General features: G+C 47.8%; 1 protein-coding gene across 1 annotated transcript in view; it reads right to left on the minus strand.

The window, feature by feature from the left end:
• The window catches only part of EYA2 (EYA transcriptional coactivator and phosphatase 2), a 235,240-nt gene that overhangs the window by 141,820 nt on the left and 70,877 nt on the right, over nucleotides 1-22,543 (minus strand). The window contains exons 3-5 of the mRNA XM_044927574.2: nucleotides 15,997-16,039; nucleotides 11,984-12,126; nucleotides 6,558-6,674 (exon numbers count right to left, since the gene is read on the minus strand). Coding sequence (XP_044783509.2) covers nucleotides 6,558-6,674; nucleotides 11,984-12,126; nucleotides 15,997-16,039 — 303 coding nt within the window. The remainder of the gene's footprint in view (nucleotides 1-6,557; nucleotides 6,675-11,983; nucleotides 12,127-15,996; nucleotides 16,040-22,543) is intronic.

Genomic DNA, 22,543 nt, shown 5'->3' on the forward strand with positions numbered 1-22,543 from the left:
AACAACCCTGCCAATGCAGGAGATATAGGAGACTGGGGTTTGGTCTCTGGGTGGGGAAGATCCCCTGGAGGAGGGCATGGCAACTCACTCCAGTATTCTTGCCTGGAGAATCCTATGGACAGACGAGCCTGGTGGGCTACAGTCCATACGGTCGCAAAGAGCCAGACATGACTGAAACAGCTGAGCATGGGGACTAATAGTCGTTACAACCAGGGCTTCCCAGTGAGCAGAGAAGATTAGTTTAGGGAGAGGGTCCCTGTTCAAAACTACCTGGGAGAACTGACTACTGAATTTCACTCCTGGAGAGTCACAAGGCACATTAGTCTGCAAAGGCTCTGAAAAGGCCTATGTGTGTGTGTGTGTGTGTGCTTCAGTTGTGTCCGACTCTGTACGACCCCATGGACTGCTTGCTCCTTGGAAGAAAAGCTATGACCAACCTGGACAGCATACTAAAAAGCAGAGACATTACTTTACCAACAAAGGTCCATCTATTCAAAGCTATGGTTTTTCCAGTGGTCATGTATGAATGTGAGAGTTGGACTATAAAGAAAGCTGAGCGCTGAAGAATTGATGCTTTTGAACTGTGGTGTTGGAGAAGACTCCTGAGAGTCCCTTGGACTGCAAGGAGATCCAACCAGTCCATCCTAAAGGAGATCAGTCCTGAATATTCATTGGAAGGACTGATGCTGAAGCTGAAACTCCAATACTTTGGCCACCTGAGGAAGAACCGACTCATGGGAAAAGAGCCTGATGCTGGGAAAGATTGAAGGCGGGAGGAGAAGGGGAAGACAGAGGATGAGATGGTTGGATGGCATCACCGACGCGATGGACATGAATTTGAGTAAGCTCTGGGAGTTGGTGATGGACAGGGAGGCCTGGTGTGCCCCAGTCCATGGGGTCGGTCACAAGTAGTTGGACGTGACTGAGCGACTGAACTGAACTAAACTTCCAGGCTTCTCTGTCAGTGGGAGTCTCCAGGCAGGAATACTGGAGTCGGTTGCCATTCCCTTCTCCAGGGAATCTACCCCACCCTGGGATCAAACTCGAGTCTCCTAAGTCTACCTGCATTGGCTGGAGGGTTCTTTACTACTAGCGGCACCTGGGAAGCCGGCTCAGCTGGTAAAGAATCTGCAATGCGGGAGACCTGGGTTCAATTCCTGGGCTGGGAAGATCCCCTGGAGAAGGGAACGGCTACCCACTCCAGTATTCTGGCCTGGAGAACTCCAAAGGGTTGGACATGACTGAGCGAAAAGTGCTGCAGGGAAGACATCTAAGTTCACACTACACACTATTTACCAAGTGTATTTGATGTATTTGACAATTACCTTTCCCAACTTCTTTATTTTTCAGTGAGTATTTGTGAGTGCCAGAGCTGTGAAATACAGATCATTAGAATTCAGTGACTTGTCCAAAGTCACACATCTGGCTGGAGCCAGAGAAGGTGCTAGGTTTCATGAATCCAGCACAAACCAACCTCAGAGGTCTCTGGGTGACATCATTGGCTTAGACTCTTCCTCTGGACTTTTAATTTCCCTACGCATCCTCAAATCACACATTTCCATGTTGCTCTCGAAAGGCTTATGTTGGGTTCTGAGCTCACTATTAACAATCCCTGTTACTGATGTTGTTTAGTCACTAAGTTGTGTCCGACTCCTGCAAACTCATGGACTGCAGCCCACCGAGGCTCCTCTGTCCATGGGATTTCCCAGGCAAGCACAGTGCATTGCCATTTCCTCCTCCAGGGGATCTTCCCGACCCAGGGACTGAACCCACATCTCCTGCATTTGCAGGTGGATTCTTTCCCACTGAGCCACCAGGGCAGCCAAACAATCCCTGACTTTGGTAAATAATAGTAAAGAGGAATTCCCCCAGAAGAAGGCTCTCCCACTGTTTGTAAGGCCCGCCCCCGCACACCCCCGCCCCATTCACCATATTTCACCAGCAGGGAATCTGATGCTAATGTGGGTGGCTCAACAGTGTCAAATTGGTATTTCTCTTTTCTCTCACCAAAACTATTTCCTAAAAAGGAGAGTTCAGGAAAGAGAAATGAATTTGGGGAAAACATAATACCATCAAATCAGACATGAACATGTGTAGTGCACTTAGTTTGTGCCAGTGCTGAATATTTCACACACATTAACTCATTTAATTATTGCAGCACCCCACGCGTGGGTACAATTCGTATCCCCATTTTACAGGGAAAGAAACCGAGGTACCAAGAAGTCACAAGGCTCAAAGTTCCACGCTGGTGCACAGGGAACAACTGGGAAGTTAGCTCAGCCTGACTTCAGGGTTACTGCCTTTAACTCTCATGTTACAGAAGCAACGAGAGAAATAATAAAAAAGTACATCCGGTCTTGAAGGACTTCATCTGATTGCTCATGGCCATTCTGTGTAGTCCCCCAATAGCCCCATGGGCTCACCGCTCTTGCTATGATGCTGGTCCCACAGGTGAGGAAAGGGAGGCCTGGAGAAGCCAAGCACCTAACCCAGGTCCTGCCGCAGGACACAGTGCTGACTGCAGCCGGGTCCAGGGCTCTTAACCCGTCGGGGGCACCGGTAAGTTCTTACAACACACTCTCAAGATTTTTTGTTTGTTTGTTTTTTTCTTCTCTTTTTAATCTTTGTGGCCGTTTCCATGAACAGCAGTGTTTTAGCAGGAGAAGCCGAAATGGAACAACAACAAAAAAATCAAACTCATAAGAAATACATTTCAGCTATGAAAACCCCTGGGTGAACTTAAAAAAGAAAATAAACAGCCATGAAAAGGCTACAGGGGCTGTGAACTTTTCTTTTCTACATTTACTGTACATTTGGCAGTGGGGCAATGCTATATTAGCAGATACAGATCTCCAACCAGGGCCGTGGGGGGCAGGGGAAATGGCTCTGCTGAAGTTTCTGGAAGTTACTGAGATCGGGTAGAAGACCCAGCAGGAGGCATTTTTAATGCTTTCCAGTGCTTACCCTACACAAGTCACGCCGCTGCTGTTGTGCCTCAGTTTACCCATCTGTAAATGATGGAGTGGTCTTCACTCAGGGACTTATTTTTACTTCTATAAAATGATGATTTTAAATTCTTAAAGAAAAGGACTCAGCTCAGCTTCTGAATATGGACCAATCTGACTCCAAGATGGTGCTTTCAGGCCCCAAACTCAATCTCAATCTCTCTTGATTCCCTTCTTCTTTCAAAAACCCTATGCTTAACCCACATCTTCCATTCTGAAAGGCACACAGAGTAGTTGGAGAGTTTATTTCTCCTCTGGAACAACTTGAAAAAAAAGTTAATAGGAAGCACATGGGCATGGTGTGTGAGCCTTCTGTGTGTTTGCATTTGAAAAAAAATACTTAAGGAGGAATATGTCAGGCTTGCAAAATGCCTGGGCTGTCTCAAGAGCAGTTTATGGCCATTAGCATTAGACTGAAGGCAGTTAATTGGGACAAAGTCCAGCTGGCATCTGGGCCATGAAGACAATAAGAAAATAACCTGGACTATTCCCATGGTCCAGTGGGAGTGGATCAGGAGATGTTTTTCTATTTGTGAAGGCTGAGGGCTGATGGGGGTGGGGTCTGGGCCAGGGCTCATCCATGGAGGTTGGTCTTCTAGAAGGATCTATGAGAGTGTGGAAGCAGACAAGTGTTGGGGTTATGTGCCTGGGCTCTGGAGGGGAACTGCCTGGTTTGAAATCCCACTGCCACAGCCAGGTGACCTTAGGCAAGCCACTTTACCACGGTGTGCCTCGGTTTTTCCACCTGTAAGATGGGGATACAACAGAACCTAGGTCACAGAGCTGCTGGGAAGATCAAGGGGAATGGTGTATATGCAGAACGAGGGCAGCATCTGGAGTCTGAAGGAGTCTGGGAAACAGCACTTTCAAGGGAACAGCACAGGCTGGGGAACTCTACTCTGAATCCCAGCTCTCATCACTTCCTGGCCCTTGGGCAAGCCACTTCCTCATGTTCACTGTGTTTGAAGCAGCGTTGATGGAGCCTGCCTCCTGTAACTTCTGTAAGGACCAGAGAAGAAATAACATATTCTCTACGTCCCAGTCCAGGGGTGCCTCCTGCTTCACTTTCCAGTCTCATATCCCTTTCTCACTACCCCCAGATTCAAGTCTCCATTGGAGTCTTTCAATACTGCAAGCCTTTTCCTGCCTCCAGACCTTTGCTCCCGCTAGTCCCTCTGCCTGGGCTGTCCAGCCTCCAGCTATTCACAGGCTGGTTCCTTTCCATCACTCAGGCCTCCTGACCATCTGGGCAATGTCCATCACCACTCCCTTCATCAAGGCCCATCACAGCACCCTGTTTGGTTCTTTACACGATTTAGCACAATCTGTTATGATCGACTTATTTAATTGCTCATTGTCTGTCTCCTTAAAGGCCCTGAGACAGTCACATACATTTCTATCAGAAAAGCTGAAAAAAGAACTGGTTAAGATGGTTAGTTCAGTTCAGTTCAGTTCAGTCGCTCAGTCATGTCCGACTCTGCGACCCCATGAATCACAGCACGCCAGGCATCCCTGTCCATCACCAACTCCCGGAGTTCACTCAAACTCACGTCCATTGAGTTGGTGATGCCATCCAGCCATCTCATCCTCTGTCATCCCCTTTTCCTCCTGCCCCCAATCCCTCTCAGCATCACAGTCTTTTCCAATGAGTCAACTCTTCACATGAGGTGGCCAAAGTACTGGAGTTTCAGCTTTAGCATCATTCCTTCCAAAGAACACCCAGGACTGATCTCCTTTAGAATGGACTGGTTGGATCTCCTTGCAGTCCAAGGGACTCTCAGGAGTCTTCTCCAACACCACAGTTAAGATCAATTCAAATATAAGTTCAAGTTCAGGGTCTTCACAAGCCTTTATGATAAGGATTGTGCTATCGTTTAGTCCCCACTTGAAGATGGGTCCCAGCACCTTATCCCCTTCAGTGGGACTCAGAAAAGACCTCCAGGGAGACAGAGGTGCCAACAGAAGCAGAGGAGGCAGGAGGTACCACAGTGAAGAGCAGGCTTTGAGTCAGGTTTGGGGCTGGGAATCCACCAGGCCCCCAAGACACTTCTTGCAGCCTGTTTCTCATGGCACTTGCAGTAAAATCTAAGCTCCTTGCAGTGATGCTGGGCGGGTCAGGCAATCCCTCTATGACTCAGTTCTGTCTCCTGTAAAATGGGGGATAATACTAGAACCAACACTTTGTGGAGTGTCATGAAGGTTGTATGAGATCATAAGCCAGTTTGCGTGGCATGTGGTGAATGTTAGGTTAACATTAGCTGATGGTGTCATCAACAAACTCTACTTCAAATCTTTACATGGACAGTCTTCCAATGTCTGGGCATTAATGCTCATCACCTCCTTTCTCTTACATACCCCCAAGATCATTTGCTGTCTCTTCATAATGCCTTTTCCTGAAAGGATGCCCTTAACATCCATTTAAATTGTTTCCTTAATTAAAAAGACAAAGCAGCAAAACTTGCAAAGATTTTTTTTTCAAAGAAATGTAGCATCATGCATTAGCCCACCACCTTGTCATTACTCTTTTAATTTTGCACATTACTTTTCAGACTCTTGGTGGTCATTTGTACCAGCTTTCAAGAAGGAAAAAAAGAATACCAGGGTGAGGATGCCCCAAATTACTGCCATCAGCCCTCTACTCCATGTATCAGCTCCGACACACTCCCCACAGGGCACCGGAGAAGGGAAGGGGCCTTTGGATGGTGACATGTGGGAACAGGAGAATGCAGCAGGCCAGTTCCTTAGGGTACGTGGGGTTGGTGGGAATTACATTGGAGTTTCTTCCCTTTCTAAGGTTGCCCAATGGGGATGCGGAGCCTGGAACCTCCTGCCTGGAATAACAACGCTTTTACCTGCTGTCCAGTATTCCCAACACCTGTCACTTCTCTGAGTCTACAATGGACTTGCCTGTCCCATCACACTTCAAATCAAAGCCAACACCTCCCCTCTGCCCTCAAGGCCCTGCATGCTTTAGCCCTGCTCTCCCCCAGACTCTCTCCTCTTATATCCTCCTAATGCTGCTCCAGCCCTACTGGCCCCTATTTTGTGCCCTAAACACATTAAGACACTCCCCCGCCCCCTCCACAGAGCTTTGGCACAGGCTGTTCCTTCTGCCAGGCATGCTCTTCCCCCTGGTCTGCGCAGGGCTGGTTCTGCCTCATACTTAGGCCTCCGTCCAATGTCACATCTTCCAAGAGCCTTCTTGATGACTATTAAAGTTACCTCTCCCACCTCTCCGGACCCCTCAACTATTCATCACTCTCTGTCCCAACACCACGTTTATTGGCTTCATTGCATTCACCCCCTTCTGAAATTAGCCATTTGCTATTTGCTGCCTTGTTTAATTGTCAGTCTCTCTCTCCTGCCCTTGTAATTGCCATGAGGGCAGAAGTCGTTATCTCCTCTGCCCACCACTGCAACTCCGCTACTTGAGATAGGTCCTGGCACATAGTAGGTACTCAATAAAGCTGTTGAATAAATGAATGAATGACTGGACACCCGACTCAGGCAGTGCCTTAGAGACGGCAGGGAGGGGCGCAGCACTACACTCACCATGCATCTGGTAGGTGTACGGGCTCTGTCCAGAGGCTGGGGTGCTGAAGCTGGAGCCATAGCTGAGGAAGCCACTCTGGCCGGGGGAATGGTTCAAGCTGTCTTCTGTCTTGATGCCTTGGAAGGGGAAAGAGAAGCACCAGGCACACACAATTAGGATGCTTCCTTGTCACCTGCAGAAGAGCTACGGAATCAAGACAGCACGATTTCAGCTCTAACTCAGTCCCACGTGTCCTTCTTGGCCTGTGTATTTTAAAGGAAAACCTGAAATTGGTTGCTTTTGTTTAAAAATCAGGAGATTTCACCCCCAAAATCTAGACTTACGGCCTCTCTTAAGCAACAGGATGATCTAGAAACCTCATGACCATGTTCCCACATGACAATACACTGTCTCCAGAAGCTCCCCAATTTGTGAGTTTCCCAGGTCACCATGGTTCCCATACTGTCTCTGAGACATGGAGGCTGGTTTGTAAAGGTGCTGTTTTTCACCGCAGTTTTTTTGGGTGTTTTTATTTGTTTTTACATCCTAGGACATGTTCAAGAGTGAGAAAGGGAAAGGCAGGCTAAGTGGATCTCATCTTTTGCACATGTGGTCAGCTTCCTGCCTGACTCTACATTCTTATTTGCTTATTTACTCTTACATTGCTTATCTTTATCTTATAGGTGTAAAACAGTATTTCAATACTATTTAAATTTGCATTTTTTAAAAAGGACACTGCTAGTTCTGGGGATGGTTTTGTAGTTACGATTCCCCTCCTTCTCACCCATTCACCCCCATAAATAAAGAGAATGCTTAATGTGGTAAAAAACAATGGATTCTGACTCAAGTGGTCTGGGCAGGAGCCCAGGACTGACGGTTTGCTTCATTACTTGGTGACCTGGACAGTTTCTCCTCCAACCCTCTCCCTTATGAAATAAGATGCTGATTCCCACTGGCAGGATTGCTGGGAGATGAAAAGAAGGGGAATGAATGAATATCTAAAGCTGTGAATGAGGTACTCACAACAATCCCATGAAATAGGCAACATGACTTTCCCCATTTTATTTTATTTTATTTATTTATTTTTGCCAAACTGAGAGGCAGGCATATGGGAGCTTAGTTCCCAGACCAGGAATCGAACCTGCACCCCCTGCAGTGCAAGCATGGTACCTTAACCACTGAACCACCAGGGAAGTTTCTCCCCATTTTAAAGATGTGGAAACTGAGGTTCAGAAAACCAGGCCACTTAATCAGAGTCTTGCGATTAGCAGGTAACTCTGAAGTCTAGGTTTTCTTTGCTTTCTCTTGATGCCTCTCAGTAATGGGTGTGAAGGGATTTTATGCAGTAGATGGTGCACGACTTCACTGACACTTACAACAGGAACTTGGCTAACTGGTGCCGGAGCCTCGCTGTCCCCCGTCTAGGCTTTCAACAGGACTTCCTCAGTTTAATCATTTCTAGCATTTTTACAATTTAAAGTGAGAGACGTGTGACTTTTTTTTTTCCAATTGAACACTTTGAGGCCACCGAAGGGTTATTAGTTGACCTAATTCCATATTGTTGTGTGTCAGGGAACGGGGAAGTCTGAGGAGAGGGAAAGAAATGAGGGAACGGCCAGCTGGTGGCCAGTCAGAACACAACACTGGTTGACTAAATCTGCCATCGTATGTGGCCCGTTTCATGGAGCCCCCAAACAATCCAATAATAACACCAAAGGTCACTGATGACCGATTACCATAACAAATATAGTAATGATGCAAAAGTCCAAAATATTGCCAATATGTAACACAGAGACATGAAGTGAGCAAATGTTGTAAAAATGGCCCTGACAGACTAGCTCAAAGCACGGATGCCACGACCCTTCAATTTGTTAACAAAACAAAACAAAACAAAACCCCCACAGTATCTGTGAATCATAAGAGAGCAAAATGCTGTAAAACAAGGCATGCCTGTACACCCATTCAATTATGTATTATCTGTGGCTGTTATCAAAATACAGGGTAGACTTGAGTAGCTTTGATAGACACTGTATGGCCTACAAAGCCCAAAATACTTATTATCAGGCTCTTTACAGAAAAAGTGTGCCAACCTCTACCCTACATAAGGCCTTCCCAGGTGGCACACTGGTAAAGAACTCACCTGCCAATGCAGGAGACACAGTTTTGACCCCTGGGTCGGGAAGGTCCCCTGGATAAGGAAACAGCAACCCGCTCCAGTACTCTTGTTTGGAAAATCCCATGGATAGAGGAGCCTGGAGGGCTACAGTCCATGGGGTCGCAAAGAGCTGGACACGCCCAAGCACACATAGCATTCCAAAGAAAGGCAGAGCAATGATATTAATAAAGCGAAAGGGACAGTAACCAGCAAATCCAGGGATGTGGGTATTTGACAAGAAAGGGAGATAACCTCCCTTTATTTTTCATGTTGGATGGTCAGCTCACGGTTATTTATAGTGCTACTCTTTTACATATGTCTTAAAAGTTGCATAACATTATGTTTGCATAACAAATTGAGAAAAAAGTACTCCACACTCCTGACCTCCTTGCCTCTGGTTTGCTCAACTGTGTTATTATTTCCCTGCAGCTATTTAAACAAAGGTAATAACGCTATTTGCCAAGGAGCAAGGAGAAAAGTTTCCTAACAAGATTCAACAAGGTTTGTCCAGACAGTGAGCAAACACCGCTTGCTCGGGCACAGGCATGTGTGAAAGGAAAGGGCTTTTCAGCCCACCTGTCATTACTCAGTGATGTGGACATATCAGGTGTATGGCAGCCTGGCTGCTACTGTATTGACTGAACGTTTCCCTTGGGCCAGGCCTCATGAGCTAAGCCCTTAATATAGATCAAAGGCTGACACGTTGTGGTCCGTGGACCCACTGTGGCCCACTGTTTTTTTGTGTAAATAAAGCTTTATTAGAACACAGACACATTCATTAGTTCACATATTGTCTGGCTGGTTTCATGCTCCAACGGCAGTGCTGAGTGGCTGAGACAGAGACTGCATGGCCCAGAAAGCTGAAAATACTTAGGAACTGGCCCCTTAAAGAAAAAAGTAGCTGATACTGGATGCAGATGATCCCATTTACAGCAACAACAATGGTTAGGAAGCCAGACTTAGTATCACTCCCATTGTATGAAGGAGGTGACTCGCCCTGGGTCTTAGGACCAGCTAAGGGGCAGAGGTAGGGTGTGAACCCAGGACATGTGGCCTTGCCCCTTATGCTATATTCTGAGGGCAGAGAGCCTCTGAAAGTAACTGGGACTGAAAAATGACTTTGGACCAAATTAATTTCCACCGGATGCCATGTTTTGTCTGGAAGCAGGGCTAGGGTTCTCTTTTATACTGAAAAATAATCCGGTTTCATGTGTCTTGACTGTCAGCCAGGCAGGTGACTCACCTGTGATTTTATCACCCGTCTTCTGGCACAGGAGGGACAGAAGTTAGAAAAGATGCCCACACCAGTTGGCCGAGGTCCATCACAGGTAATCCCCCAGGATTTCTGGAATGTGTGTTCAGGCAGCAGAGCTCAGTGGTGAGGGGCTTGGACTCCAGAGCCCAGGCTGCTGAGTGTAATTCCACCTCTACCACTGACCAACTGGAGGACCCTGGGCGAGTTATTTATCCTCTCTGAGCCTCTATTTATTTACCCCTTGAAAGAGGATAATGATTGGACCTTCCTTGGAGAGTTGAGTGGGGGCTTAAAAGAATGAGTGGATACAGAGCCCTGCGGACTGTGGGCGGCAGCATCTCAGTGATACAGCATCTCAAAGACACAGCATCTCAGTGATGGTGTCTCTGATGGATGCGCGACCCAGTGTCCCATGAGTTGTCACTCCTAAAGCCACAACTGTTCTTGAACATGTCTATCTCTGTCTGTCTACTGCCCCCAGCAGGCTTCTACCATCACTCCACTCCAGGCTTCACCAGTCTCCCAACCTGCCTTCCTGTTTCTCCTCTTGCTTCTCTCCAATCCAATCTCCCCACAGCAGCCAAAGTGATCTTTTTTTTTTTTTTTTTTTAAAGATACATTTATTTACTTTTTGGCTGTGGTGGGTCTCTGTTGCTGCTCGCAGGCTTTCTCAAATGACGGCAAGCAGGGGCTACTCTTCATTGTCGTGTGGGGCTTCTCACTGCAGTGGCGTCTCTTGTTGCAGAGCACAGGCTCTAGGCAGGCGGCTTTGGCAGTTGCAGCGAGTGGGCTCTAGAGTGCTGGCTTAGTAGTTGTGGCGCATGGGCTTAGTTGCTGTGAGGCATGAGGGATCTTGCCGGATCAGGGACTGAACCAGTGTCCCTTGATTGCAAAGTGGATTCTTAATCACTGGACCACCAGAGAAGCCCCAAAGTGATCTTTAAAAACCCCAGATTGCATCAGATAGCCCTATGTTTATAGACCTGCCAATAAGTTCCTGTTTCACTGGAATAAAGTCCTCTCCAGGTGCTAAGACTGCCCATCTCGCCTGTCTCATCTAGGTCCTGTGTTCCAGCCATGGGGCTTTTGGGGTTTGCCAAATCCATCTCCCCAGGATTCCCAGGCATCCTCTGCCTGGATGCCTCTCTTCCCGTGCTCACTAACGGTCATCTCTCAGTTCTCAGATGACAGCTCCTTGTGTAAAAGACCTTCCTTGGAGCTGGAACCTAAGTTAAATCTTCCTTGTTCTGTTCCATTTCACGATCTTATCTTCCTTTATCCCATGAATCATAATTTGAAATTACTTTAAGCTACAATTTTTAAAAGTTCATTTGTTTTTTCTCCCTCTAGGCCAGGGGTTGAAAGCTTAAATGTCTTCGGGCAGCTAATTTAAGTGAGTAATGAGGGCTAGGAGAGGACTGTGGCCAACAAAGGCTAACAAGGTCAGCCCCACACAGTTACCTACTTTTGACGCAAAAATGTGGGTCCAGTGCTGCCCAGTCATCTGTTGTTTTTTTTTTTTTCAAAGACATTAGAAATATGAATTTCTATGTAAACACTTTCCATTTAAAAACTGGCAATTAATTTTTCAAATGTCATGTATATTTTATAGGTTAAAAAATATCCAAGGGCCACCTTATCTCAGTTCTAGATTATCTTGGCAGAACCCAGGTAGAAGTAAAGATAACTCAGAGGAAAACATCAGAAAATGGAGAGAGACATTTTCCTCTGAGCACCTGGATCCAGCCATACCTGATATCAGCCATGTCCCCAAGCTTACCAGTATGTGAATCATTAAATTTCCATTTTCTCTAAGCCAGCTTGGGTTAAGTTTCTTACCCTTGCAATCAAAAGAGGCCTTGACATAGTCTCTAGAACTTGAACTGTTTTGAAAGTGTCTGTCCTTCTTCTCTATCTCCAATCCAAAATCAGGCTGGCTGCCTGTCTCTTTCTGCATTTAACTGAAGCATCTGGGCAGAATGAAGACCATGATGTTAGGGATCCCGGGGAAAGCAAGGGCTTGGTCAGGTACTCACTGTAAGAAGGGATTCCATAGGCTTGTGCTGGAGGCGGGTAAGCCGTGTAGGGGGTAGCTTGCTGGATCCCTGCACTGTACTGTGTCTGGCCGTAGGCTGCCATGGCCGAGGGAGGCTGACCGGGTAGAACACGCGGGCAAGGTCTGCGTGGAAGAAAGAAGATTAAATTTCCAAGCCCAACCTAGCACATCCCTCCCTCCTGGTATCACCACTACCACTATTTCCCTTTGGGTATTTTTTATTTTTTTGGCCTTGCGACTTTTGGGATCTTTCCTCCCTGATCAGGAACTCCGGTCCCAGCAATGAAAGTACTAGTTCTCGTCCCTGGACCACCATGTACTCTTTCCAGGAAAGAGACAACCTACATGTTCATCAGGTCCTATTTCAGTTTCCTTTCCTGGGCACCAGGAAAATGACACTTCCTGGGTCCCTTGCAGTCAGATTCAACCACGTGACTGGATTCTGCTCAACAGAGCGGTTTAGCCAATAAAACAGTCTCCTTGAGACCTGCTGCCCTCTCTCCTCTTTCAGCAGCAACTGTGGAGGGTGCCAGCTGAGAGGGCGGAGCCAGCAGGGTTGTACCCTGGAACCCCGAGTCAGCCTGTGGAGGAGCGCTGCCTTGGAGAGGTCCATGAGATCCCTGGGCTTTATGCAAGAAACAGACCTTTGTTGTGTTAATCCACTGGGACCAGGGTTTATTGATTACTACAGTAGAGCCCATTCCGCTGTGACTTTCTACCTTTATTTAGACACATTCCCAACTGATACAGCTTTGACAGGGTTGCCAGTCAAGATGCCCTGCTCTGGGCCACGGGGTGGGCATAAGGTGCAAGATTATCCAATCAGATTCTATTCTGGGAACTGAAATCCTGGGCTGAATAATTCATTCCAACAACCACATTCTAAAAAGACTGTTTTTATTCCCTTCCTATTGCTTGGATCCCAGAAGCGGTCTTATTCTGGGTCTTTCTCAAGACCTGATTATTCCAGTTTTGATTTCACTGTGAGCTACTCCAGATCCTCCAAAAAAAAAAAAAAAAAAAAAAAACAACAAAAAACAACAAAAAACAACAACCCCTTTCGGGCTTACATTGGCTGGGGTCTGGGCTTCCCAGGTGGTGCTAGTGGAAAGAATCTGCCTGCCGATGCAGGAGACGTAAGAGATGCAGGTTCTATCCCTGGGTTGGGAAGATGCCCTGGAAGAGGAAATGGCAATCTACCCCAGTATTATTGCCTGGAGATGCCTATGGACAGAGGGGACTAGGTCCTCTGGGTCACAAAGAGTTGGGCACATCTGAGCATCTGAATACAGCTGGGGTCTATTTGTCTTACTTGCAACCAAAGAACACAAATGAATCCCTTACTTCAAGATGAATAATTGGTTCCATGAAGGGCTAGGATTTAAAGGGCCACTGAGGGACTTCCCTGGCAGTCTAGTGGTTAAGAATCTGCCTGCAAATGTGGGAGACATGGGTTTGATCTCTGGTCTGGGACGATCCCACATGCCACGGGGCAATAAAGCCCACGTGCCACAACTACTGAGCCCACGTTTCCTGCAAAGAGAAGCCCATACACCGCAACTAGAGATTAGCCCCTGCTTGTCCCAACCAGAGAAAGGCTGAGAGCGGCGATGAAGACCCAGTGTAACCAAAAATAAATAATACTAGGAAAAAATCCTAAAAAAGTAAATAAAGGGCTGCTGACCTACGACGCCCGTAACACAATGACCGCTAGTAACCACTGAGCTCTGACCACAGGCTAGGAATTGTGTCTCACAGGCCTGACGTGGTCTATGTCACATCACATACTGGTATCAACTCCCTGGGGTAGAGGCTCTGCTAACTCCCATTTTAGAGAAGAGAAAACTGAGCTCAGAGACCAGAAGTCATGGCTAGAAAGCAGGAAATCCAGGATCTGAACCTAGAAGTCTGACTCCTGAGCCCACACTTGTAACCATGGAGCTTTGCTGCTGCTCAGGGACAGGCCTGGGACTGACTCAGTCTTGTAGGCAGCAATAAATAAAGTCAAGGTTAGCTCATTCTAACCGGATGGGGACAAGACGGTGAATTTACAGATGCAATTTCTTTGGTCAGTGCAGTCTTTTTCTTAATTTGGAGTCGCCAATATTTTAAAACTAGGAGAGATTCACACATGAATATACACACTCCTTATCTCCCCCTTCTCTTGCACAGCAGATGCTTTGGAAAGCCTGGGTCTGCTCTTCTGGGCGCTGTATTCATCTGGATTTGAGAATTTCTTCTGACTCTCACATTGTCCTCAGCAGTCCTTCCTGTGATAAAAAACACTGACAATTCTTGGGCCTATGATACGCCAGACACTGTCCTGATTACTGTATGTGAACTGGCTCATTTAAATCTCATAGCAACTGTGACAACCCTTGGAGGCAGTTACTATTCCCATCCCCATTTTACAGATAAGAAAACTGAGGCAGAGAGAATGCACACAGCTGATCCACAATTTGAACCCTGGTTCCAGAGGCCACATCCTTAACCACTCCACTAGGACACCCAGGCCCTTTAGGTCAAAAACCCAGACTCTAAAGTTCTGTGCAACTTGACAAACTGTAGCTAATCATTCTGACCATGAGTTTATCAGTGGATGGTAATGAAATTCCCAAACTGGTATCTGATTCCCTTTTGATCACATTAATACAGTAAAACCTTCTCATTTCCAGAGTTTCTCCTACATATGAAGCCTAATGGCATGTACGAGACAGATGTAAAAATTCACAGAATTATAAAAAGATGTTCTCAGGCCCCCTTTCTTTTTGACAACTTCTGTGCCAAAGGGTCAGGGAATTTGTTCCAAGATGCATAAGAAAGTCGCTTGAGCTGGAGACTCCAGATCCAGTATTGGAAGGTGTTTCATCAGTCAAGACTCCCACCCTATGAGGTGCCTGGAAACACATCCAGAGCATGGGACTTAGCACTGAGCAGAGAATTTTATTTGAAATGTTCCCAATTTACACCTGTCTGGAAGTAGAAGGTGGAAATCCAAGATGATCAATTCCTGCTTCCCATCAAAACTGATATGAATTTCTTGGAATAACCTGGGGCTCAAATGAAAAGCCAGAGAGAGGACAAGGAAGCTCTCTAACCCTAAGGCCATAAAACAAGTTAGGTAGATTTAATAGACCTCAGTTGCTACTGACAACCCCCAAAACATCTTCTGGAGGGAAAGGAAGGCTGAGAAAGTGTGTTCCTTATAAACAGCTTCTCTGGAGTTGTCTGGGGAAGAGAATATCCAGCTATGGAGGAGGTGAGTATTCAGAGGAGGGCCATGCTGACCGTCCTGTCAAGGCTGGGGCTTCTCACACTGCGGGGTGCAGACAAGGCAGCTCCCCAATTGCCTTGGGTAAGCCCTGTCCATCACCAGGCTCCCACCGACCCCTGGACGCAGCTCTGGTGGAGCATTTGTACTGTTCACCATATTGAGATCTCTGATTTACTGGTCCATTTCCCACTACACTGGAAGCTCTCCGAGGGTAGGGGCTGTGTCTCATTGATCCTGCAAGTCTCCAGAGCTCCTAGGAGATTTGGTTATCAAGTAGTGTTGGGTGAATATTGGAGCAGGAAGAAGGGAAGAAGGAGGAGAGAGAGATAAGAGAGAGGAAAGGGAGGAAGGAAAAACAGAGAGGGAGAGATAGAGAAGCAAGAGGGAGACAGGAATGGAGAAAATCTATGTTAGGAAAGGACAGGAAGGAAAGGAAGAAAAGATTGAAAAAAGAAGAAGAAAACAACAGCCAACACTCCCGGAACAGTCTATTCCAGACCCCATTCTAAGTGTCTTTTATGTGAAACAGACATCAGGATTGTTCCCTTTCTCCAGATGGGGAGACTGAGGCCTGGGGAAGTGGCGGTCATTTGTTCAAGGTCGCTCAACCAGTTAAGAGCATCACTGGGATTCCTCTCCAGGGAGTCTGGCTCCAGAGCCTCTGCCTCCAAGGAGAAAAGGGAGAGAGAGTGAGAGGAAGCTAAGGCAAGGGTACTCACCTTGCAAAGAGCTGGGACACACTCCGAGCCGATGTGGTGATGCCTGGAGGGGAAAAAAACATTTGAAGGACTTGAGCTGTCAGGGAGATGGTCCCCAGAAGCTGTGACTTCAGACGCCAGGTTGAGGGGGAAGAAACTCACGGAGTTGCTGTCAGGGACTTTCTCAAGCACACAAGCTTATCCAAGCCACATCAATGTAGCGCTTTCCTTCTTGAAAAACCTTCTCTGGGTGTGCTTTGTCTCCAGGTACTAACTGAAGGACTATGTATATACAATCTATAGCATCCTGAAACATCAGGGTGGAATCCATCCCCCCACCCATTGTACAGATGGAGAAAAGGAGACCAAAGAGACAGAAAGAATGTGCTTGAGCTAGGCCCATGACTAGATGTCAGCTGGCACCATTTCTACTGCTGGATGGAGACCTACTCTTTTCTTTGCTTTAAAGGCAACCCCAGAAACCCAGAAAGGCAGATACTGGTTGGCTTTGGCTACCCGACACCCATTTTCCTTCCTTCTGAGGACATCACATTAATATTCTTCCTCTCCCTCCCCAGTTTCAGTCCGTGGGGTTCAGGTGGGGCTGGCTCCAGCACTTAGGGGAGACACATCTTGGATTGTCTCCAAGGCTCCAACTAGAGTGTGGGGTGGGAGATGGGAGATGCCTGAAGTCCTGGTACAAGGACTGTGTCCCTGGGCACTCAGCCTCCAACCATGGTTGGGAGGCAATGATCAGGAGATGATGAAGAGGTGATACAATTTTGCTGGGAGAGATGTTGCCAAGAGGATCATTTCAAACACCATTAGTTCACTGGGGAGGATTTTGTGCTGTGTCATCTTGAACAAAGACAACGCAATGTCCTCAGTGTGGAGCCCCGGCAAGTTCTAGGTGACGTGTCGACTGATTGTACCAACCTGCCAATTCACACTCCCTGGTTTGCAGGGCAGGGGCAGGGGTGTCCCTGTGCTTCCCGAGAAATACTCCACGCCCTCCAGAGCTCTGAGCCGCTCTGTAAACCAACCTGCAATCCCAACTGTACCTCTGAGTCAGCACTGAGACTTTGGGCAGATTGCCTGTATCTCCAGAGCTCAGGGCACCCTCCTGTGAAATGGGGGAAAACATTTATCTCACAGGGGTGCGTGAGGATGAAATGAGATTATGATGATGGTAACGGTGATGATTCTATCCATCATTTACCCTGTGCCGGCTACGAGCCAAACTCTCTTCTAAACCTGTTATCTGGATTCATTATTTTAATCCTCATAATCCTCCCCCCTCCCACCTTGAGGAAGGTTCTGTTCCCGTTCCTGTGTTACAGATGAAGGGAGGTGCAGTTGACATCACGCACTCAAGAATGCACGGGTCCTAAGGGGCAGATCTGTGGTCTGAGCTCAGGTGGTCTGGCTCCGGAGTTTGGCTTCCCAAGCAGGGCACAGCCGCCCACGAGGGCAGTCATCATCATTAACAACAACCAGCCCCCACCAACAAGCTCACACATGCCAGGCTCTGTGTTAACTGCCTGAACTCACTTCACTCCCAATGCAACAAGGACACCCTCGCTGCAGCCATGCCGAAACCAAGGCTCCAAAGGCTAATGAGGTGCCTTGCTCAAGTCTGTGGACATGGAAACTGGGACTCAAACCTAAGGCTGTTTAGTCCCAAGTCTATTTCCTTTTTGTGGGGCGGAGGGGGAGGGGGGGTTGTGCCTTGTGGCATGTGGGATCTTAGTTCCCTGATCAGGATGGAACTCGTGCCCCTGCATTGGAAGTGTGGAGTCTTAACCGCTAGACCGCCAGGGGAGTCCCAAGCCCATTTCCTTAATCATCTCCTTGGTTGAGTCAAATTTTGTTTGAGTCCCAAGCTACTACGGTGAGGAGGCAAGTCCTGAAGTCCACTTAGAGAGCTATAGCTGGAATTTAAAAATAAAATAGGACAGATAGTATCAACATATGTTGGCCACATAACACATGAGAAGGAATCGTGGAAAACTTTTATTCTAGCTATAAATGTGAGAATGTGATGTGTGTGTGTGTGTGTGTGTGCGCGCGCGCTGAATGACTGTGTAATATAACATATCTTCCTATGTGCTGTCTTTATAAAAATTGGGCCAACAGGGGTCCAAAGCCAAGGAAAGGCCCTGGCTCAGCTCCCTCATCGCTAATGTCCCTGCTCTGGGTTTTTGCCCCAGGTGGAGCCTCCCATATCCCCTTTCCTCCGCTTCCCCCAGGACCGTCTCCTTCTGAAACAGCCTCAGTTTCATTACTGGTAAGAAGCATGTGATTTATGTTTAGTAATAATACTACATAAGATACTGAATTAAACATTTTGTAGTATGTTTTAATAAACATGTAAATATTCATAAAAATCGCAATCTATGGAAACAGTCCCGTGGGCTCAGATGAACTCGGCATTCTAGGAATGTGAAGAAAGCATCTTCCCCTGCCTGCAACCTCTGCGCCCTGGTTTTCGGGTTCACGCGGCGCCAATCGCCTCCTCCGTTCCTCTGAACCGCTGCATGCTCTGCCCTCCCCACGTGGGCCCGTCTCCTTCTCCGGCCATGCATACCTCCTATCCTCTCCCTCTTCTGCCCCAACAACCCCAGGAAGACTGCACAAGCCAGGAACAGGCCTTCAGTCAGTGCTACGAGATTTTCCTTCTGCAGATGATGTGCTTTTTGAAAAGCATAGGCTTTCTCCTATTTTTTTTTTTTTTAAACTGGTATCACATTTAACTTTTTTGAATCCAAGATGCCTGGGAGAATTGAGAACCTGGAAAATGAATGTATTCTATAGAGAATAATCTCTTTCCCTTTCTTCTTCCTTTTCTTCCCTGGGAAGGATGGCATGGACCTCCTGGAGGATCCTGCTGGGATGTGACGACATTGGGGTCCTCAAGTTCCGTCCCTTCCTGCGGGGCCTGGGGTGGGACTGTGTCAAGGACGGCCACGCTCAACTCTTTGGGTGCAGAGGTGGGGTAGGGAATCCCCGAAAGCAGAGAGCCTCTCTCTTCCTCTGCTGGGGTCCAGGGATATTAGTCCTGTGGATCAGGAGGCCCAGCTGCAGTTGGAGCCATACATCCTCTGCGTATCAGGAAAGGGCCTGATGGAGTGGTCGTGGGGCAATGCCAACCCCAGCATGAAGGGTGGAAGAGGCATTATTGTTCACGTCGCAGGAACAGCCTGGTTCTCGGGGTGGCCCTGGACACCTTTCAGGGACCCCCAGAGTCACCACTCTCTGGCTGCTGTTGTATGTGACAGCTTTCTCCAAATGATAAGTCAGAGCTAGACTTACATGGGGTGGAGACCATGCAGACATCATTCCATGCAGCTCAGGAATGGTCTGGCCCACAGACTTGGCAATGCCCTTGGGTGCAGGCATGACCCTCTGGACAGCAGCACACCCATTGCACCCAAGCTTGCCAGAGGGATAGAGAATGTGGACTTCGGTCACGAGTCTCTCCATGAGGCCAGTGTCCCAGGCCCAGAGGACATGCTGGCAATCGAGGGGGAGTGGTCATACTGCTCCTGGTTGCCCCATCACAAACATGGGACCCTTAGCACAGGGGCAGAAGACGTGTTAACTCTTGTTCTCAAGTGAGACCCAAGGGTGGTGAAGACCCCACAGGCTGTCTCAGCATCAGCCCTTTGATGCTGGTGGGATCCAGAGTCTGGAAGGTGGAGATGCCCTTCCTACTGACTACAGTGTTCTGTTCTCAGACTTGGCCATGCCACTGAACATGGCATGATGGACAAGACTGGGGGCAATGGCAGAATCACTGATGGCAACTTATATCCACGTTGACGGTGACTTATATCCACGTTGGGTATTCCCAGGTGGCTCTCGCGGTAAAGAAGTTGCCTGCCAATGCAGGAGATGCCTGAGATGCGGGGTCCGAACCCTGGGTTGAGAAGATCCCCTAGAGGAGGAAATGGCAACCCACTCCAGTATTCTTGCCTGGAGAAGCCCATGGACAGAGGAGCCTGGCAGGTTACGGTTCATAGTGTTGCAAAGAGTGGGACGCGACTTAGCACTAGCACTAAATCCAGGCTGCCAGTGGTGAAAACAGGCCTGGTGACCTGACTCACTGGAGCCAAATCTATTTACGCCAAGCTCCATGACGTGTCTCCGAGGGATGTGGTTAACACAGAAACTGGGGCAGCTGGCTCTCAAGGGAGGGGTAGAGAGCCTCCTTCATTTGTGAATTGAAAGCTGTAAGTCCCTTCTTCCTCCCCAGCTGCCTACTGGTGAAGGGAGAAGGATTAGCTAAACAGATAGCCAGAGCCTCAGGGTGACCTCATTCATTCATTCACCACCTTCCACATGCCAGGCATGTGGTAGGTAATGGGTTACAAGAATCAGCAAAACCAGTCAGGGTTCCTGTACTCATGGACGCTCCAGTTAAGCAGGGGAGTGAAAGTGGAAGTGTCTGTCACTCAGTCGTGTCCGACTCTTCATGACCCCATGGACTGCAGCCCACCAGGCTCCTCTGTCCACGGGATTCTCCAAGCAAGGATACTGGAGTGGGTAGCCATTCCCTTCTCCAGGGGATCTTCCCAACCCAGGGACTGAACGTGGGTCTCCTGCATTGCAGGTGGATACTTTACTGTCTGAGCCACCAGGGAAACCCACTTAGCAGGAGAGACTGATGGTAAACAAATACGCAGGTAAAGTACTGAATTATAATTGTACCAAGGTGCAGAAGAAGGCACGGATACAGAGAAGAACACCTGGAACGTGACTATGCACAGGATTCGCCAGGGGATCTTATTAAAATGCAGATTGGGAGTCTGTAGGTCAAGGAAGCCCCCAGGTGACGCTGACATGGCAGGCCCGGAAACCCCACTTCGAGTAGTGAGAGTTTAGACCGCAGGCTCATAAGGAATTGCAAATTACTAAGAAGTCCCAACTCTGGCTTCATAAAAATAAATCTTCATTCCAGAAGTCACAAACGCAAATGCATACTGGGGCCAAGAAGGGAATATAAATGATCTAATGGAATATGAGGAAACTAGAGCTGGAGTCTGTGTGTGTGGGCGCACACGTAGTGTGTGACTGTGTGTGTGTGATTGTGTGATGTAACTTACCCACGGACAGACACGGTGGGTTCATTCATTCAACAGTGCTTACCATGCACCCACTGTGGACCAGATTTACAACTCAAGTCTCATAATTTGTTGTCTTATTGTTCCTTCCAAAGAAAGTACATGGGCTAAGGGGTCAAATTCAAATCCTGACTCTGCTGCACTATAACTGTATGGCCCTGGGTCCATCACTTTCTTTCCCTAAACCTCAGTTTCCACATCCACAAAATGGGGCACCATCTCATCCCTGTAGGGCTGCTGCAAAGCAGGTACCTACCAAATGGTAACTGATCAACACAGAGGAGCTATTATTAGCTTTCTATTCTCCTGAGGCTCTTGCTTAATCGACTTCCATTGTAAGCCCAATTTGAGTGTCCCCACATTTTTTTTTTTACCTCTCCTTTCACTGGGAGGATTAAGAAACTAATGATTCTGAAGGCAGCCACCACTATTATGTTGCCTTATTGGGCCCCAGGGGTCACTTCCCACTGATCCCCATGAGATGAGATAATGCGAGATGTCTTGAGGCCGGTCTGTGCTGCCGAAGGTGCGTGCCTGTAAATTTCATCAGCTCATCTCCCTCCTGTGGGTGCTTTAAGCGGCACCGAGACCAGGGGCAGAGACAGCAGGAGGGAGCACTGTATGAGGAGGCCAGCGTGTGCACCGCGCAGGTAGAGGAGGTCGTTCTGGGGGCACAGGCCCCCCCAGGAAGCCCGCTGAAAAAGGCTTCAAAATGGCAAAGGTCAAGTTGATCTGTGCCTCCCCCAGCCAGACCCAGGCAAAGCTCTGGGCAGCTCAACCTGGCTTGGGGGAAATGAAGGAAAACCTGCCAGCCCCTGGCTAGAACCGGTGACTGAAACTGGAAATGAAACCACATCACCCCGGGGCAGAGGCGGTGCAGGCGGCCTGAGTGCATCTGACAGCTGCTTGTTTCACAGGGCGGTGACTTCACCTCTCCAAGGAAACACTTAATGAGATTATAGTCTCAGCTTTTGCAAAATGTGTCTGCATTTTAGAAGAAAAAAAGTTTTTTCTTTTTTCTTGATTCAGCTTTGCTTCCTTAGTTTCATAACTTTTTCCCTCCTCCTTCCAGAAGACAGGATAAAATTCAAATCCAATTTTGCCTTAAATGGTAATGAACGATAGCTTCTATTTCTCAAGTGGTTCCTACAAGCCAGGCACGCTGCTAAGGACTGCATGGGCCTTATCTCTTTTATTCCCCAGAACATCTTATTCTCAAAACCAATATCAACCTGAAGTGATCCATGGTTCCTCGTGCTAAGTCACTTCAGTCCTGTCTAACTTTGTGTGACCCCCACAGACTGAAGGCTGCCAGGTTCCTCTGTCCATGGGATATTCCGCAAGAACAGTAGAGTGGACTGCCATGCCCTACTCCAGGGAATCTTCCCCACCCAGGGGTCAAACTTTCGTCTCTTATGTCTCCTGAATTGACAGGCAGGTTCTTT

Source organism: Bubalus bubalis, chromosome 14 (genome assembly GCF_019923935.1).
Source record: "Bubalus bubalis isolate 160015118507 breed Murrah chromosome 14, NDDB_SH_1, whole genome shotgun sequence".
In the NCBI taxonomy this organism is placed as follows: domain Eukaryota; kingdom Metazoa; phylum Chordata; class Mammalia; order Artiodactyla; family Bovidae; genus Bubalus; species Bubalus bubalis.